We start from the raw sequence: 14695 nt of genomic DNA, 5'->3' as shown, positions 1-14695 counted from the left end.
TTCGGGTCATGGGGTTGTTATACCGGGGGGAAGAGGGCCGCGACGGCATGCGAAGGTAGCCTTGAAGGCGCGAGGCTGCACTAGCAGCGCTGGATTTGATGCAAGCCGATATGGACGACGTCGGGTTTGCCGTCGATTTGGGTCGTTAGCGACCGGGTCGTGGGGTTGTTATACCGTCGGGACATGGAGGCGGCAACGAGGGGGTCTGGACGGAGTAAGGTCTCGGCATTTTACTGCGTTGATGCTTAGTGGCGGTAAGATGTGCTGCCGGTGATGGGTCGTTCTCTACCGATCGGATGGGATAGGTGCCCAGAGTGAAATTCTGGGTGCTTAAGCTCAAAACCGATTTTTGTTTTTTTTATTCGTATTTTCTGCGATTTTTCTTCAACATAAGGAAAATTTTCTTCATCTTCCGTTGAATTTTTTTTCATGACAAAATGAGATTTATCATAAATTAGGGTTCTAGACCTAAGAACTCAGGGCTAGAACTACGTGCTGATAACGTGTTACATAAAAATATAATATGCATCGAATATGAAGAATCATCATTTTTATTCATTGATAAAGAGACTTTATATATATGCATTACATTGAGTATCCCGTTGAATAAGAGATTATATATCATTCCTTATCTAAACTAACCTATATTAATTAGAACAAGATACATCAGAAGATTACGGAGAGTAATTCTCCTACAACATAAACTCATTACTAGACTCTCAGTCTCCCACATACAAATGTATCAAGCCGTCATAAAATATTGTACTCATCTCTTACATACAATCAGAGGCAAACCAGGGGTAAGTTTTTTTTGTCTACATCGTTAACCCAAAAATTCCCAAAAAAACCCCAACTCTTGATAATTGACGAATGCAATAGTTCAACTTTCTCGCTTATTTGATAGTATAAGAGAAACCTTATATATTATTAAATCAGATTGTTCATGAAAAAAGTCCAAAATCTTATACTCTTCTCCTATTTTTTATGTTGGACTATTCTGTTTTAGTGTTTACTAATTTAGTTTTTAGATTCATGACTTATTTAATAGATAAATTTATTTTTTTATATTTAAATTTGCAATTGTGAGATGGAAAGATCTTATAAATGAACAGAAATATCATATTCTCTTATATAGAATGAAAGATTAAAACAGAGACGTATAAATATTAATTAAAAGAGTTTCATTCTGATAACAAATATCGAAATTTTTTTTACATTTTACGTAAATAAAAGTTATTTTTTGTACCCACCCATATAACTTCCCATTTCCGCCGCTGCATACAGTTGTGTTTCTCATGTACCATGACCACGTCTAGAACGTAAATATAAAATTGTCCTAATTACCCTTTTATTTTAATTAACTCCTCTCAGATTTTAATTATATTTGAGGTCATTTCCGTCAACTCATCACTGTTGGAGTAACTATATAAACCGGTGTTCGCCTTTAGCTTGGGCCCGTAGGCGCACTTTATCCACCACCCATATTCACCGTCGTCGTCGTCTTCAACCTCCACCACTGTCGAAGCTCGATTTCCAGGTATTATCCCGATCAATTAAATCTCACATGCAACCATACGATTCATATTTTCAGTATCATCCTTTTCGAATCAATTACGATTACGATTAAAAAGAACAATATAATCATGATTACGGATCAAAGACACGAATGGATTTTTTGAATATATAGTGACAATACCTGTTCTTGTTTTCTCCGATCAGAATCGTAAGCGTAGTGTTAATTGAATTATAGGAACTCTCTAGAAAATTGGAGTGGAAAAAAAAAGCCAAGGATTGTGATGCGGTGATATCTTTGTTTCAGTTAAGAATATATACTGATCTCAATTTAACATCATCAAGTTCAAGTGTGTAGATATTACAAGGAAATAATGCATTGTGTTTGACTGTTTGTTCTATATCAGCATATGGGAAAAAGGCGAGGCAACAAGTTGAGCAAAAGAGGCCTAACTAGAGACCATGATGGTAGGATTAGGAAGATATATAAGAGTTTTACATTGAAAAAGAAAAAATCTCTGAGGCGAATCTTCCTTCCCTGAGACTAACTGAGCTTACCAGTGGCAATTGTGCTTCCAATCGAGCTACTAGCTAGAGAGAGGCTACGACCAAAGCACAAAGAGAATGACAGTTGGGGGTTCCTTTTCTGGATTTATCTTTATGTGTAATGGGAAGACTAAACCCGAATGTTACCGGAATCGCGTTTTTGGAATGCCACTGGCGAAAGAAGATGTTGTAAAGACAGTTAAAAAGGGTACACATCTGTTTTTGTATGACTTTGACTTGAAGCTCCTTTATGGCACGTACCAGGCGACTTCAGATGGAGCATTAGATTTGGAGCCAGTTGCATTACAGGGAAAATTTCGCGCACAGGTACCAGTGTTCAGAACATATTCAGAATGCTAATTTTGACATAAAATGTTTATGTACAAAGTTATTTGGCATGTTCGATTGTCATTTCAATCTAGGCTCCACATTCCGATTGCCAATTTAGCAGAACATTCCCTATGGTGATAAAGACTTCGTTAATTTTTCTTGGCTGATTAATATAGTGACTAGAAGAAGATATACAGAAAAAGATGATTCCTATACAATAATTAACTTTTCTGTATCCTTAGGCCTAGGTTAAGCTCAATAAAGGGATGACAGTGGGGGATCATTTTCCTATATGAGTTAAGAACAAAGTTAACTATTTTCCAAGGGTAGTGGTAGATATGGCAAGACTATAGAAGTTACGGTGTAAAAGATGATAATTGAGTAAAAGGTGGTTTAGTGCAGAAAAGGCTCAATTTAGTGACAAGCACACGTAGGATTTAATAGGGTTTTGACGTGATAATTATATATTAGCATAGTTAAGAGCAAGAGCTAGTAGCAGTTGGCAAGACAATTAGAGTTTTAGTGTAAAAATTAGTTTAGTAGAAGGTGATTTGATGCTGAAAAGGGCACATTCCTGGTTACTTACAACGACAGAAAGGCTTTGATGGGCAGATCCAGTGAAAAGGACTAAGTTAAGAACACAATGCCGCAAATCATCACTTTAATGTGGTAAATTAAGACATTGCCCATTCCACGTCATTTATCTGGATCCTGTTTTGATTTTCAGGGCTGTATAATGAAAACATTCAGGATATCTGTGTACTTGATAATAAAACATGTAACTTTCTGTCTGTGGTTTTGCTTCATTTCTGATCATTTTCTTTCTGTCAATTGTTTTCTTTTAAAGGTCAGGTTTAAGATTTCCAAGGATTGTTTGCCGCTTCATGAAAGCTCTTTTAAAACAGCCATAAGGGACAATTACCAGGGTGGTAAGTTTAAACAAGAGCTGAATAACAAACAGGTGAAACTTCATTCATGTTCTTTTTGCCTGTTACTGAAAATATTTTAAATTGGTTTCTTATCTCTTAGTATTAGATTTAATTTGATTTTATAGTAATTGTCTCTTACAGATTTTGTTTTGCAAATTTTGATGTAGGTCCGTGCTCTAATCTCATTGTTCCGCCCAATTGCGTCAGTTTCTGCTGCCCATCACCGAGATGTGGTAAGAACATGTTCATATCAATCGCCTATAAGGGGCGAAGGATATTATCCAACAGCAAGCGCGTGTTTTCAAGAGAGCTTATATTTATCTAGTTTACAACATACTCATGCATTGCCACTTCTTAATATGCAATCCAAACAGGTTGTGCCATATCCACATTATGATAAATATGATGCGGAAGCACGTATTGCACATGTTCAGCCTCTCATAGAGCCTCGGCATGATATTAAGTACCCTGCAGACTTAAATTATCTAACAGCGGCCCCTGAGCCATACGTTCCTGAAGAACCATTGTGCTCTCATGATACATATAGAAGGTACTTCCCTACCACAATATTGTACAATTTAACACCCTTTGAGCCTCTGTTCTGTGATCATATGTAATATGCAGTTCTGTTTATCTTATATGCTATTATAAAGGGGAAAGTATATGGATGTATATATTGAAATGGAGTTCTATGCAACCATCAATTTCCTTCTGTCTTTGTGCTCACTTTTTTCAGATTAACTCTGTCATGAGATCTGATAGTCATTACTTGTGTATTAGAGTCAAGTCAATCCTGTTCATTTTTCTAATTCAGAGGGTTATGCTATATTTGGCTTCATGCATGGCTTGGTTTTGAGTTCTGAAGTCTACAGTTAACTTTGGATAGTGGTCTAAGTTCTAAACCTATTAAGTGCTTGGCCTTGGATAGGAACACAATTTAGTTTATCATGGCTACAGTGAGGTTGGGGTCGTCTGCCGTTTCTCTTTGATATATAAACATTTGCACTGGGCTTTTTTTTAGGTATGCAATCACACATGGGCAGGATATTGTTCCTGGTATCCAAATTGTTTCATATGGAGATGTGTATCTCTTGTCACAATTGCTGAAGGAGAGAGAAAGATACATTGTTTCCCATTGCGATTATATTGCTGAAACTTATAGTCGACACTTGCCAACTCTTGCAGCCTCACAGTTTAGGTCACAGTCATCATCTTATGGGTTACCCTCAACTTACCAACCAAATTATCAAGCAACGACCCAACTGGATCAGAACCAGGTTGATCATGATCCTTTTCAGAGACCATTGTATAGAAGCTCTTATGTGACAGATGCGCCAATCTATTCTCGCTTATCTTCCACTGGAGCTACCCGCTACTACTGAATGAAACTTGAATTTGCAAACATTCTCACTGTAAGATCATACACATTCCTCTCTAACCAGCAGTCTGTCATATTGTTCTTTCATATTAGGGGAACTGTGCCCCATTTTCATCGTGTACAGGCATCAGTCCTTCAATGAATCTTTTGTGTCGCAATCCAGGGCTTGAAGGAACCAATCAAGTTAGAAGAATCTGCCTCAGCTAGTCGCTTGCTAGAATTACTGCAGACTGGTGCACGTAGGAAACTTGGTAGATACATAACTTGACCACTTCTGCAGGATAGATTTACCTTATGTGTTCTTGTACATATTTCTTGGTAATCTGATATCAAACTTTCTTGAAGACTTGATGAACTATGTGACTGAGGTCTGTGTACTCATGCCACCCAATTTAGTTTGGGCCTAGAAGATGGGTTTAGCTGTTCGATTTCAATCTTAATCATTCTCTCTCCAATGTCACGATGATGCATGTAATCTATCGTCTATTGCTATCTGGTCCCTCCATGGTTGGTTTAGGTTGGTCCCCTTGCACCTTGACCTGCTTGACATGAATGGCTTGGCATTTTGCATCCACCCGTGACCAACCTAGCTCAACTGGGATTACCAAATGTTTCACATTTTGTGGTCGTCCAGCTCCAAACCTGATGCCTCCAGTTTTCAATATGAACCGTGCCCGGTTGTTATATTTGAATAAATGATTGCCTACTTTCTTGTTTAGGCAAGTCATGACCAAGTACCAACTATATTAGTTTTATAAGTAGTTTTGGTCGTCTCGTCTCTGTAATCGGTGACGTTTTCCAGTGGCCTACTTAGTCAGCGACAGTTTCCAGCTTGGCCGGTTTCTGGGTCAGACGTTTACCATCTGACCACCATTGGTAAGATAGCCACAAGTTCAACTCTACTAGTTTGACTGCATTATCAATAATAATGCAAGTGCACGTAGTTGGTTTACCGTTGTGTTCCTCAACTCCTTCCGGCCGAGCAACACCTCTTGCATACATCTCCGTCTGGAATCTACGTATTTATCTAGAATCGAATAAGAAGAGGTCAAGAAGAAGAATGAATGTCACATTACGTGACCAAGCTAGTAATGTTCAATAATGATGTGACTATTTTTTTTTTTTTGAGAATCAGTAATGATGTAACTAAGACATTGTCGTGTGCAGAATCACTAGAACGATGGCTTCTACCAAGTTCTCTCTTAGTTGTAGTCGGACTTATGATTTGGGAGTCTAAAAGATACAAACTCAAAATTATATTGTCATCTAATTTCAATGTGTACTGCAGTTTTCTTTCTTTTATTTCTTCCACGGTTCCACCTGATATCTACAGAAACTAAATTGTCAGGAAAAAAAAAACTTTGGAGCTCATAAGACACTGTATGTATGTTTGTTAGGACAAACTATGTCCGTGCTAACTAAGCAGTCAAGATTGGTTAATACTACGTTTAGTGCCACTTTGTACAATAAATACTTACATAACATCTTGTTATCACTATGGTCTCCTTAGATGGTGTTCACAATAGTGAGATTGGCCATCCTTAGATAACATCTTGCTTCTAAAACTATAAATTAAAAAATTGCTCTCTAATATTACACGAAACATGGATCAATAATTGTTTCAATTTAAGACAACTCACATTAGCCTGAGACAATCTTAAGAAATAAAGATGTGTAATATAGTCTACCAAAGGTACATTGAATTTATTATATAGATGCTTTATGCACTTACAAATCCGTGGAATTGTAAAATGTTTATACTAATTTCTTCAATGACGATGACTAAATAACGATAATTATGCAAATTAGTGGAATTACTCGATTTCGCTCGATCTCAAAAAAGAAATGTTCAAAGTCTATACTCTATAGACCAGTGTTTGTCAAAAAGAGAGAGAGAGAGAGAGAGAGAGAGAGAGAGAGAGAGAGAGAGAGAGAGTCTATACCAGTGCCATGCTAGTGGAATTCCATACTTGTTATTATATCCTGATCTACTGATTTGCCTGGACTTTAGAGAAAGAATATATACGAGTTAAGTGTAGAAAGACTAGAAGCTAGAAATAGCATGTGTACGCGTGAAGGGATGACAAGGATCACATGAGGATCGTTCAAAAAAGACATCCAAATATATATTCGATCCCTCCTAATTTAAAAGTGAACATGCATGTATGTCTGTCCCTCCAGACATGGCTTACCTTCCTGCATGCCTAACTAGGACTACATTGATCTCCTTCTCCATTTCTCTCTCTCGTGCTTCGATCTTCTGGGGTTGAGGAGGATGATATCTCAGCTGAATCGAGAAAATGATGTATCAGTCATTCAGTATCAGTATCATTGTGATTTGGACGGTTGAGTTCGCATACATATGCATGTACTTGGAAGCTATATTAAAAAGCATGAAAGAAGGGCTTTTTCTGGCTTTAAAGATGAGAATACATGTGAAACAATTGTCTGTATTTGCAACTGCATGTGCAGAAAATCTTCCCCTCTGTATAATGTGTGTGTGTGTGTGTATATAACTAATAATTGTATGCAGCTTCCTCTGAAGGAGGCTTTATATATATGAAATATATAATGCATTCATATCGGTACATCAATCACACAATGTTAGAACAAACAGCGTGAACTTATCATTATCTAAGGTTAATGACGCAATGTTCTACGATCTTAAATCCCAATTATGCTAAGGATGTCAAGTTTTACTGTAATTGGCTATGGATGACCAGGTAATACAATATGGTCAGTGATACATCATCTATAATTATGGGAGGATTTTAAAGGAGAAGTCCCCCAATGTACTAATGTAGTAGACTTGACGAACCAGCTTACAATCATGTCTCTCGAAAAAAAGAAAAAAAAAAGAGGTAATTAGCCAGACTCTATTACGTTCTACTTCATGAGGTTAATCAACTATTAATTTATTAATATGCATGCAGTATGTATTCATGTAACTGTGATTAATTCTAACGTTACTCACGTTTACACGGCCTTCACAAATCATTATGTGCTAATACATAGAGCTAGTCTGCCTTTAGTCGGTATTAATTATCATTACGAACTAATTGTTTATATACACGTACGAACCAAACCTCGTGTAATAAAAAGCGTATGTTCTGGATCTTGACCTACGTACACAATAAACCAAACTCTGATGAAAATATAGGTATTCCATTTCGACGGTAAAGAAAGGTCCAAGTCCAACCCCAGATAAATCAACATGACCGATCGAGTAGCGGTGGACTGTGGACGTACTGAAGCCATGTGAGGGTTAGAGGGTAGGGGAGATCCTCCTCCAGACGTGAAACCCTAAAACAGTGACACGTACGGCGTGACGATCATTAAGGTTGAAAATCCCTGTTAACTGGATTAGTTTAATTGAGATTAGCTTCCTATCACTGTTTCAGGGGCCAATTTTTTCAATTTTATATCAGTCGTGGCATCTATAACATATCTTGATCAGCATGATGTGTATACAGAAATTGAAAATTAACCACCCAAAAACGATTCTCTAGGTTGATTAACATTCGGAAAGGCAAGTCTAATTTTGGTGCATCTCCACCATCCTACGAGATATCAGATTTCTGAATTGAACCATAAGTTACAAACCAAGTCAATTTGCAGATCAGCTTCGACTTAAATTGAAGAGGGGAAATGGTAGCTAAACTATATTGTTGTACGTATACAGCTTGGGATAAAGAGTTAGATCATAGAACACTATCTTTGAAGATGGTTCCGTGACTTTGGTCTTTAATTACTTTTAAAATTATTATATATAATATTTAAATAAAAATACAATATATTAAAATTTTAAATATTATCAACTAAGATCTGACAATTACTAATTTTAAAAAGTTAATACCATCAGAGTATACCGTACACAATGAATCTAAATGATAAATAATCGAGTCATATGTTAATTTAAATGAATGGTAACGTCAAAATATTATACTTTACAAGATAAACATAAATGTTATCAACAAACAAAATGAGACGTTAATTTAAGAGTCACAGTTACAATTATCTACCCAGCTGATAAGAATTGAGTCAAAACAGGAAATTTTTTGAATTCCGGTATACAAACTTTCATTTCCTTCTCATATATATTTACCAAAGAAGATAAACTCAGAATCAAACCAATGAAAGCTTTCCTTTCTTAACCCTATTTCCCCATCTCTCTTTTCTCTTTCTCCCTCTCTATTACATCTGCTTTTCTTTTCATTACCACCTCTCCCCACAATACTTATATACTCTCGGATCTGATAGATCCCTTGGTCTTGAAACCTGGATGTCCTAATCTTCTTCATACCAAGCAGGAAATTACAAATCTAGACCATCTATATATACCATCTTTGCCAAGTAGTACTTCGAGCTAGAAAAGGTGGATCATCACCGGAGGCATGGAAAGCGGCCACTTCCTTCGGAAACGTCGGAGGAGAAAGAGAAGCATGAAGACTTCTCTCCTTCTAGCTACGAGTCTTCATGGACAGAAGCCGACATGTCAGCCATGGTTTCTGCTCTCACTCAAGTTATCGGAAACCCCGAAGAAGATAACAAGGTGCAATCAAACCCTTCAGTGAAAGATGAACCAGACCGGTCACAATCGGTTCAAGATCAAGGTAACATAGATCATAGCGAAAAATATATACCAAATAAGCTTCCAGTATCTTTGGTTTACTTCTCCCTTTTTTCCCCTTGATTTTCTTTTCTTTCTTTTTTTATTTTCCCCTTATTTTAGCTCATATATATGATGCTGACATGTGCTATTGGGTTTTAGTGTGTAAGATGTGCTTCACAATTTGATTTCCGATTTCGTTCCTTTTGTTTGTTTTCTCAATTTCACACTTCATTTGCATTGTCGAAGTGGTCATGATCTTACACTTGTACGTCCATCTTCAAATTCCCTTTTGGACAAAGACAATTATAACTTATAGTCATCACAAGCTAGCTAGAATGCTCTTTCTTCCTTAACCCTATCAAAGATTTGTGTTCCAGCTATGTGAGTATGTCTATGACTTAATTGAATACCCAGATGCAGATTTGACTATAACAGAGAAATCATATAGGGTCCATTAATAATGTAGACAATAAAGTTCAATGCATTCTAGCCTAAACTACTTTCCGTGAAGAACCTTCTCACTATATACCTCACCCAACAAGCTTAATTGGTTCTTGTTTCTTATTAGGACATCAATTATTCTTTCATGTTTATCTCATTTCACTACAAGATTTTTTGTGTTTGTCCTCATTAATTAGTTTAATTACAATCCGAACCGTGGGGTCTTATCCGACCCTTTTGGTTATTCCTAATTCTAGTCCATCTTGCCTCTTAGCATTATCAAGATTTGATAATGACGTGCATATTTCTAACCTTTTTAGAGGGCTTTTGTATAGTTTTGTGTTGGCACTCGGGTAGCTCAAGTTTTCTGGAAGATTTTGATCAAAAAACAAAGTTTTCTGGAAGATTTGGCCGGTACACTCATTTTGCGCTAAATAACAATCTAAATGTAACCGGTTCACCTACATTTTAGAATAATATACAAATGAGAAAACTTTTATCACTTTCAGTTTGATGATCATCTTACACTAAAATTAATAGAATTGAGAGAAGTGGTTAAACTGAACATAAGAACATGTATATATAGACAGTAAGGTTATACAGTACGTCAAACTAGCACTTTATAAACTTAATAATATAATAATAGTATTAAGTTGTTCTTCTTCTTCTAGCTAGTTTATCAGCTTGTTCTGTCGAATTTTGACATACATAGTACTGAGCTAATGAACATGTACGTGTGTTTGTGAAGAGAGTACTGTGAGAAGAAGACACTATAGAGGAGTGAGGCAAAGGCCTTGGGGAAAATGGGCAGCCGAAATCCGAGACCCTAAGAAAGCAGCTCGAGTGTGGCTAGGAACTTTTGAGACAGCTGAGGATGCAGCAATTGCATATGATAATGCAGCTCTCAAGTTCAAAGGCACAAAAGCCAAGCTCAACTTTCCCGAGCGAGTTCAAGGCAACTCCAGCTTGCTTGTGCAGTGTGCATCCGGCACAACCAGTAGCAGCAGCAGTGTCTCCACTGAACGAGTTCCGGGCCGACCAGCCGCAACCGCTCCTCATCATGATGCTCCCAGCTGGGTTGCACCGTCCCAACCGCAGCAGGAAAGTAGTAGTTTTCCTGATCTATACCAATATGCGCAGCTTCTTCAAAGCAATAATATCGATTTTAGCTCAAATTATCAGTACCCTCCGAATCCATTCGCTCAAGATTATCATCCGCAGTTTCCTCCAACATTTTATCCATCTCATCAACAACAAGGACAGCACGATCATGGTCAGGAAGATCAGCATGAGAACAAGAACTGGAATAGGCGTAAACCGAGCGAGTAGCTAGTGGTAGTACACTAGTACGTAGTACTTCTGCATAAGTGCTATTTAATTTGTGGTTCTTTTCGACCTATATATATTATTGAGAGCATTTATTTGTTTTCTTTTGATATTCTTATATATATTTTTTCAAGTTCTTAGCTGGTAGTTTGATCTTCATGCTGTTCCTTTCCGGTTACTATATATTATTAGTAGAATCAGTTGGTAAATTCGCCAGAACTACTTTACATATGTATTCTTGGAGCCATGCATTTAAAGAAGCATTAGTCTCTGTAATTATCTCGCCCATATATATGTTTGTGCGAGTATGCTCTAGTTCAGTTGAGTATCATTGTATACTAATGATTCTCGATATCAATCATGAGTGGATGCATAAGGGTACTTGCACCGCAAAATCTCATATATATATATATAAAACCTGCACTTGGAGAAATTAACTGGTTGCATACCAATTAATGGGTTTGTAATTTGTAAATAGATTCTCTGCAAATTAATATGAGAACCTTTCTAGATGGTTCTACACTTTCACGTTTCAACTTTTTTTTTTTTGGTTCCTTTAGCAATTAAAAATGAATCAGAACCACACACAGACATTTTAACATCTCAGAATGAAATGCATCGTCATGAAAAATGCATCTAACTGGTTATAATACATCATTTGCAACGGAGAATCGGGCTCGTTTACTAATAAACCGAACAGGACGCTTACTGCAGAAAGAGTAGATTTCAACAGGACGCCTAGTAAATTACCAACCAGATTTGGTGTATATTAACATGAAGCTCATCTCAGATAACATAAATTAACAGTTGAATCCACTATTATTAATTAGTACTCCGATCTCTTCGTATCAGAATACGCATAATTCTATAAACAAGGGCCGGGATTATAGCCATATTATGAGACGAAGTACAGCTCACATGTTACGATCGACTCCAATCAAAAGATACATCCTTGTTATGAGAAACGAATCTAAGCAGCAAGGAACATCACATAACTCTATCGATCGTATAGAAAGTGTTTATATTATACGTTTCAAATTCTTATCACCTCTCTATAACTCTATTCCTTTCACACTCTAAAACCACAGACGCTTTATCGATCGATAACTCTATATATCGTAGTCTACAACATCACCATCACCATGCCACTTATTCACATCAATTTTTCACCAAAAAAATCATCAGAAAAAGCTTCAAAGTGAAATGATAGCACAGCTTTCCGATACACTTTTATTGCATGCATGCCGACTTTTCTAAATGCACGAACCATGGGTTTCCCATCATCATGATCCATCATTATCACTTCTCAATCTCCGGTATCGACTTCATCCACGCCAAAAAACCTTAATTACCCTAGTGGATCCAGTGGCACATAAATTGATTATGCATTTTGTATTTTGTAACACTCACATTTACAACTAGAAATGTAATTAAACATATTGATCATGCTTTTGAGCTTTGGCTCCCACTATACCTTTACTTGTCATATGGTACAATTTAACCCTTTATTCTCCCCACTAGGGTTAGAAAGATGTTTAGCATGTCTAATCTAGTAAGATTAAGAGGGTATGTAGGAGACTATTCATGCATTCTTTTCTACATAAGAAGGGATATCCACCGAAATGACAATTCGTATAAAAGTAGTTCCGAAACTGATCGCTGATATATACAAGTATAGTGATGTTTAAGCCAAATATGTGACATTTGACATGGTGTATATAACTATATATATCGAACTATATAGATACACCACTAAAACCCTAACATGTTTTACACTCTTTTTGTCACAACGATAAGTAGATAAGGACAAACTGCTCAACTCATTGCTAAACGATGCGCGCATGCTAAAGCTCCAGTGGGCCTTTACCCAACTTGCCACCCCTCCCAGAAAGGTTAGGCTGAAGCGGGCCCAGCCGCAAACCGTCCAGAGGCCCAAAACTGAAAAACGACAAAGGAGTAAAGCAGGGAGAAGCTTCCTCAATCCACGCCTATTCATGATTGCTGACGTGGGCGCGCGTCTCGGGGAGGGCGAGCATGGGATTAGGGCAAGATCTGAAAACGACGTCGTGTGTGGACTGGAGGATCGGAGCGGGACCCGTTCTGTTTGATTTAGACAGGAAGGGGGAGAGGGGGGAGGACACTGGTCTTGATCTCCCACGCTTTCGGCTCACCATGTCAAATTTTGCGGCTACTGCTTATCTTTCTTGTTACACCATTATATTTTTCGATATGAAGACCCGAAATCGTGTTCAGCACAAAAGCACTTGGGAGTGCCATTTACATTGGAAAAGGGTTTCAGGGTTTGTTACCCTTTTTGTTTGGTTTGGTTTTCAGAAGAAGTAAGAATGTAAGATGGGGTAAATGTGGGAGTTCAAACTCACGTAATTAGTATATATGAATGTGATTGCCTAGAGCTCACGAGGTAAACTAGTAACATATGGGAATTTGTGCCTAACTGATGTGATTGTAGAAATATGGTGTTTGAAATTATGTTTGATTAACTTGCCCGTCACGAATTCAATATGCGACCTTCAATATGATGATACTCGTTTTTGAAATATCTCATGTCTCCGGGAACATTAGCACATCTTCGCCTGGTCATATGCGAACATGCCCGGTAGGAGTTACTACTAAACATGATCATCTATGGATCTCGCTCTAAAATTATAAGAAAAGACTTGGTTAGAATCAAGCAAATGAGAAAGACTTACTACTATAATCAAGGGCAGTACGTACGTAATGTAGGTCTAATTAACCATCATAAAAAAATGAAGGTCTAATTAGGATGTAGAACATGCTTAATCAAGTGTCAATTAAGAATTGGGGTGCAAAGTCCTTAATAGCAGCTATATAAGTCAATTAAAAATAGGATGCGGTTATTGTCACTCCACAATCTACCTTATTTATTTTATAAAATATTAAATTATTAAAATACTAAAATAACCTGATGTAAAATTACCATATAAGACAATAAGTTGTTAAGAATTACAATTAATTTCCTTACACTATCTTTTTATTTTGTATAAGATACACTTAAACCTAAAAAGATTAAATTATATTATATTTCTTTTTAGCCGTTATAACTTCCATATTCACGATTCATTAATCTTATACCATTCTCATTTTTTATAATAATAATAATAATAATAATAATAAAATCATCTACAAGTATCACTAATATGCCTAATTAGCATGTCTAACGTTAGGTTAAACTTATAAATGTGTGATGTGTCTCATGTCTCTTTTTTATTTTGAGGTTTGGTTTGGAGACTTAAATCATTTTGTTGTTCTATGGTTTATTGAATAATTAATCAACAATGAATGTGTACTTTAATTTAACGCAGTTTGGTTAGCTTCATTCGTCTGGTATAAGACATGAAGACCGAAGTCAACAGTTCATGATCTTTTATTAGTAGTGATTATTAAAATAAATATGAAATTAAAAAAGTGGCAAATGGGTGAACAAAATGAGTTTAAAGTTAATAAAATTTATAGTGTGAATAAAGTATTATTGAAAAAAGGTAATTTAGGTATTGAAATGGGGTGAACAAAGTAAATATGAAGGAAAAATAATAATATTGTGTAAAGATAATGTGTGGTGAACAAAATAGACTCTTCGGT

At 36.6% G+C, this 14695-nt stretch overlaps 2 protein-coding genes across 3 annotated transcripts; both read left to right on the top strand.

The window, feature by feature from the left end:
• The first annotated feature begins 1465 nt into the window (after nucleotides 1–1465).
• Nucleotides 1466–5135, top strand: LOC126791377 (B2 protein-like). 2 transcript variants are annotated; one of them, XM_050517822.1, is made up of 7 exons: nucleotides 1466–1537; nucleotides 1920–2385; nucleotides 3236–3349; nucleotides 3485–3550; nucleotides 3692–3867; nucleotides 4339–4729; nucleotides 4859–5135. In XM_050517822.1, exons 2-6 carry the CDS (start codon nucleotides 2137–2139, stop codon nucleotides 4697–4699), a joined length of 966 nt encoding a protein of 321 aa, XP_050373779.1. In that variant the 5' UTR covers nucleotides 1466–1537; nucleotides 1920–2136; the 3' UTR covers nucleotides 4700–4729; nucleotides 4859–5135. The 2 variants fall into 2 exon arrangements, with proteins under 2 accessions (XP_050373779.1, XP_050373780.1); XM_050517823.1 differs by lacking the exon at nucleotides 4859–5135 and having other exon boundaries at nucleotides 4503–4636.
• Nucleotides 5136–8827: 3692 nt separating this feature from the next.
• On the top strand, nucleotides 8828–11176 carry LOC126791003 (ethylene-responsive transcription factor ERF113). Its single transcript, XM_050517395.1, has 2 exons — nucleotides 8828–9308; nucleotides 10497–11176. Exons 1-2 carry the CDS (start codon nucleotides 9188–9190, stop codon nucleotides 11075–11077), a joined length of 702 nt encoding a protein of 233 aa, XP_050373352.1. The 5' UTR covers nucleotides 8828–9187; the 3' UTR covers nucleotides 11078–11176.
• Nucleotides 11177–14695: the final 3519 nt, after the last annotated feature.

Source organism: Argentina anserina, chromosome 4, assembly GCF_933775445.1.
Source record: "Argentina anserina chromosome 4, drPotAnse1.1, whole genome shotgun sequence".
Lineage (NCBI taxonomy): Eukaryota > Viridiplantae > Streptophyta > Magnoliopsida > Rosales > Rosaceae > Argentina > Argentina anserina.
Note: the sequence above shows the minus strand (reverse complement) of the source record. Positions and strands in the feature narration are given on the sequence as shown.

Coding starts and splice junctions, on each gene's coding strand:
- LOC126791377 (XM_050517822.1), top strand. CDS start 2,137: ATGACAGTTGGGGGTTCCTTTTCTGGATTTATCTTTATGTGTAATGGG. Junction 2,386..3,235: donor AGGGAAAATTTCGCGCACAG/GTACCAGTGTTC, acceptor TTTCTTTTAAAG/GTCAGGTTTAAGATTTCCAA. Junction 3,551..3,691: donor CTGCCCATCACCGAGATGTG/GTAAGAACATGT, acceptor CAATCCAAACAG/GTTGTGCCATATCCACATTA.
- LOC126791003 (XM_050517395.1), top strand. CDS start 9,188: ATGTCAGCCATGGTTTCTGCTCTCACTCAAGTTATCGGAAACCCCGAA. Junction 9,309..10,496: donor ACAATCGGTTCAAGATCAAG/GTAACATAGATC, acceptor GTGTTTGTGAAG/AGAGTACTGTGAGAAGAAGA.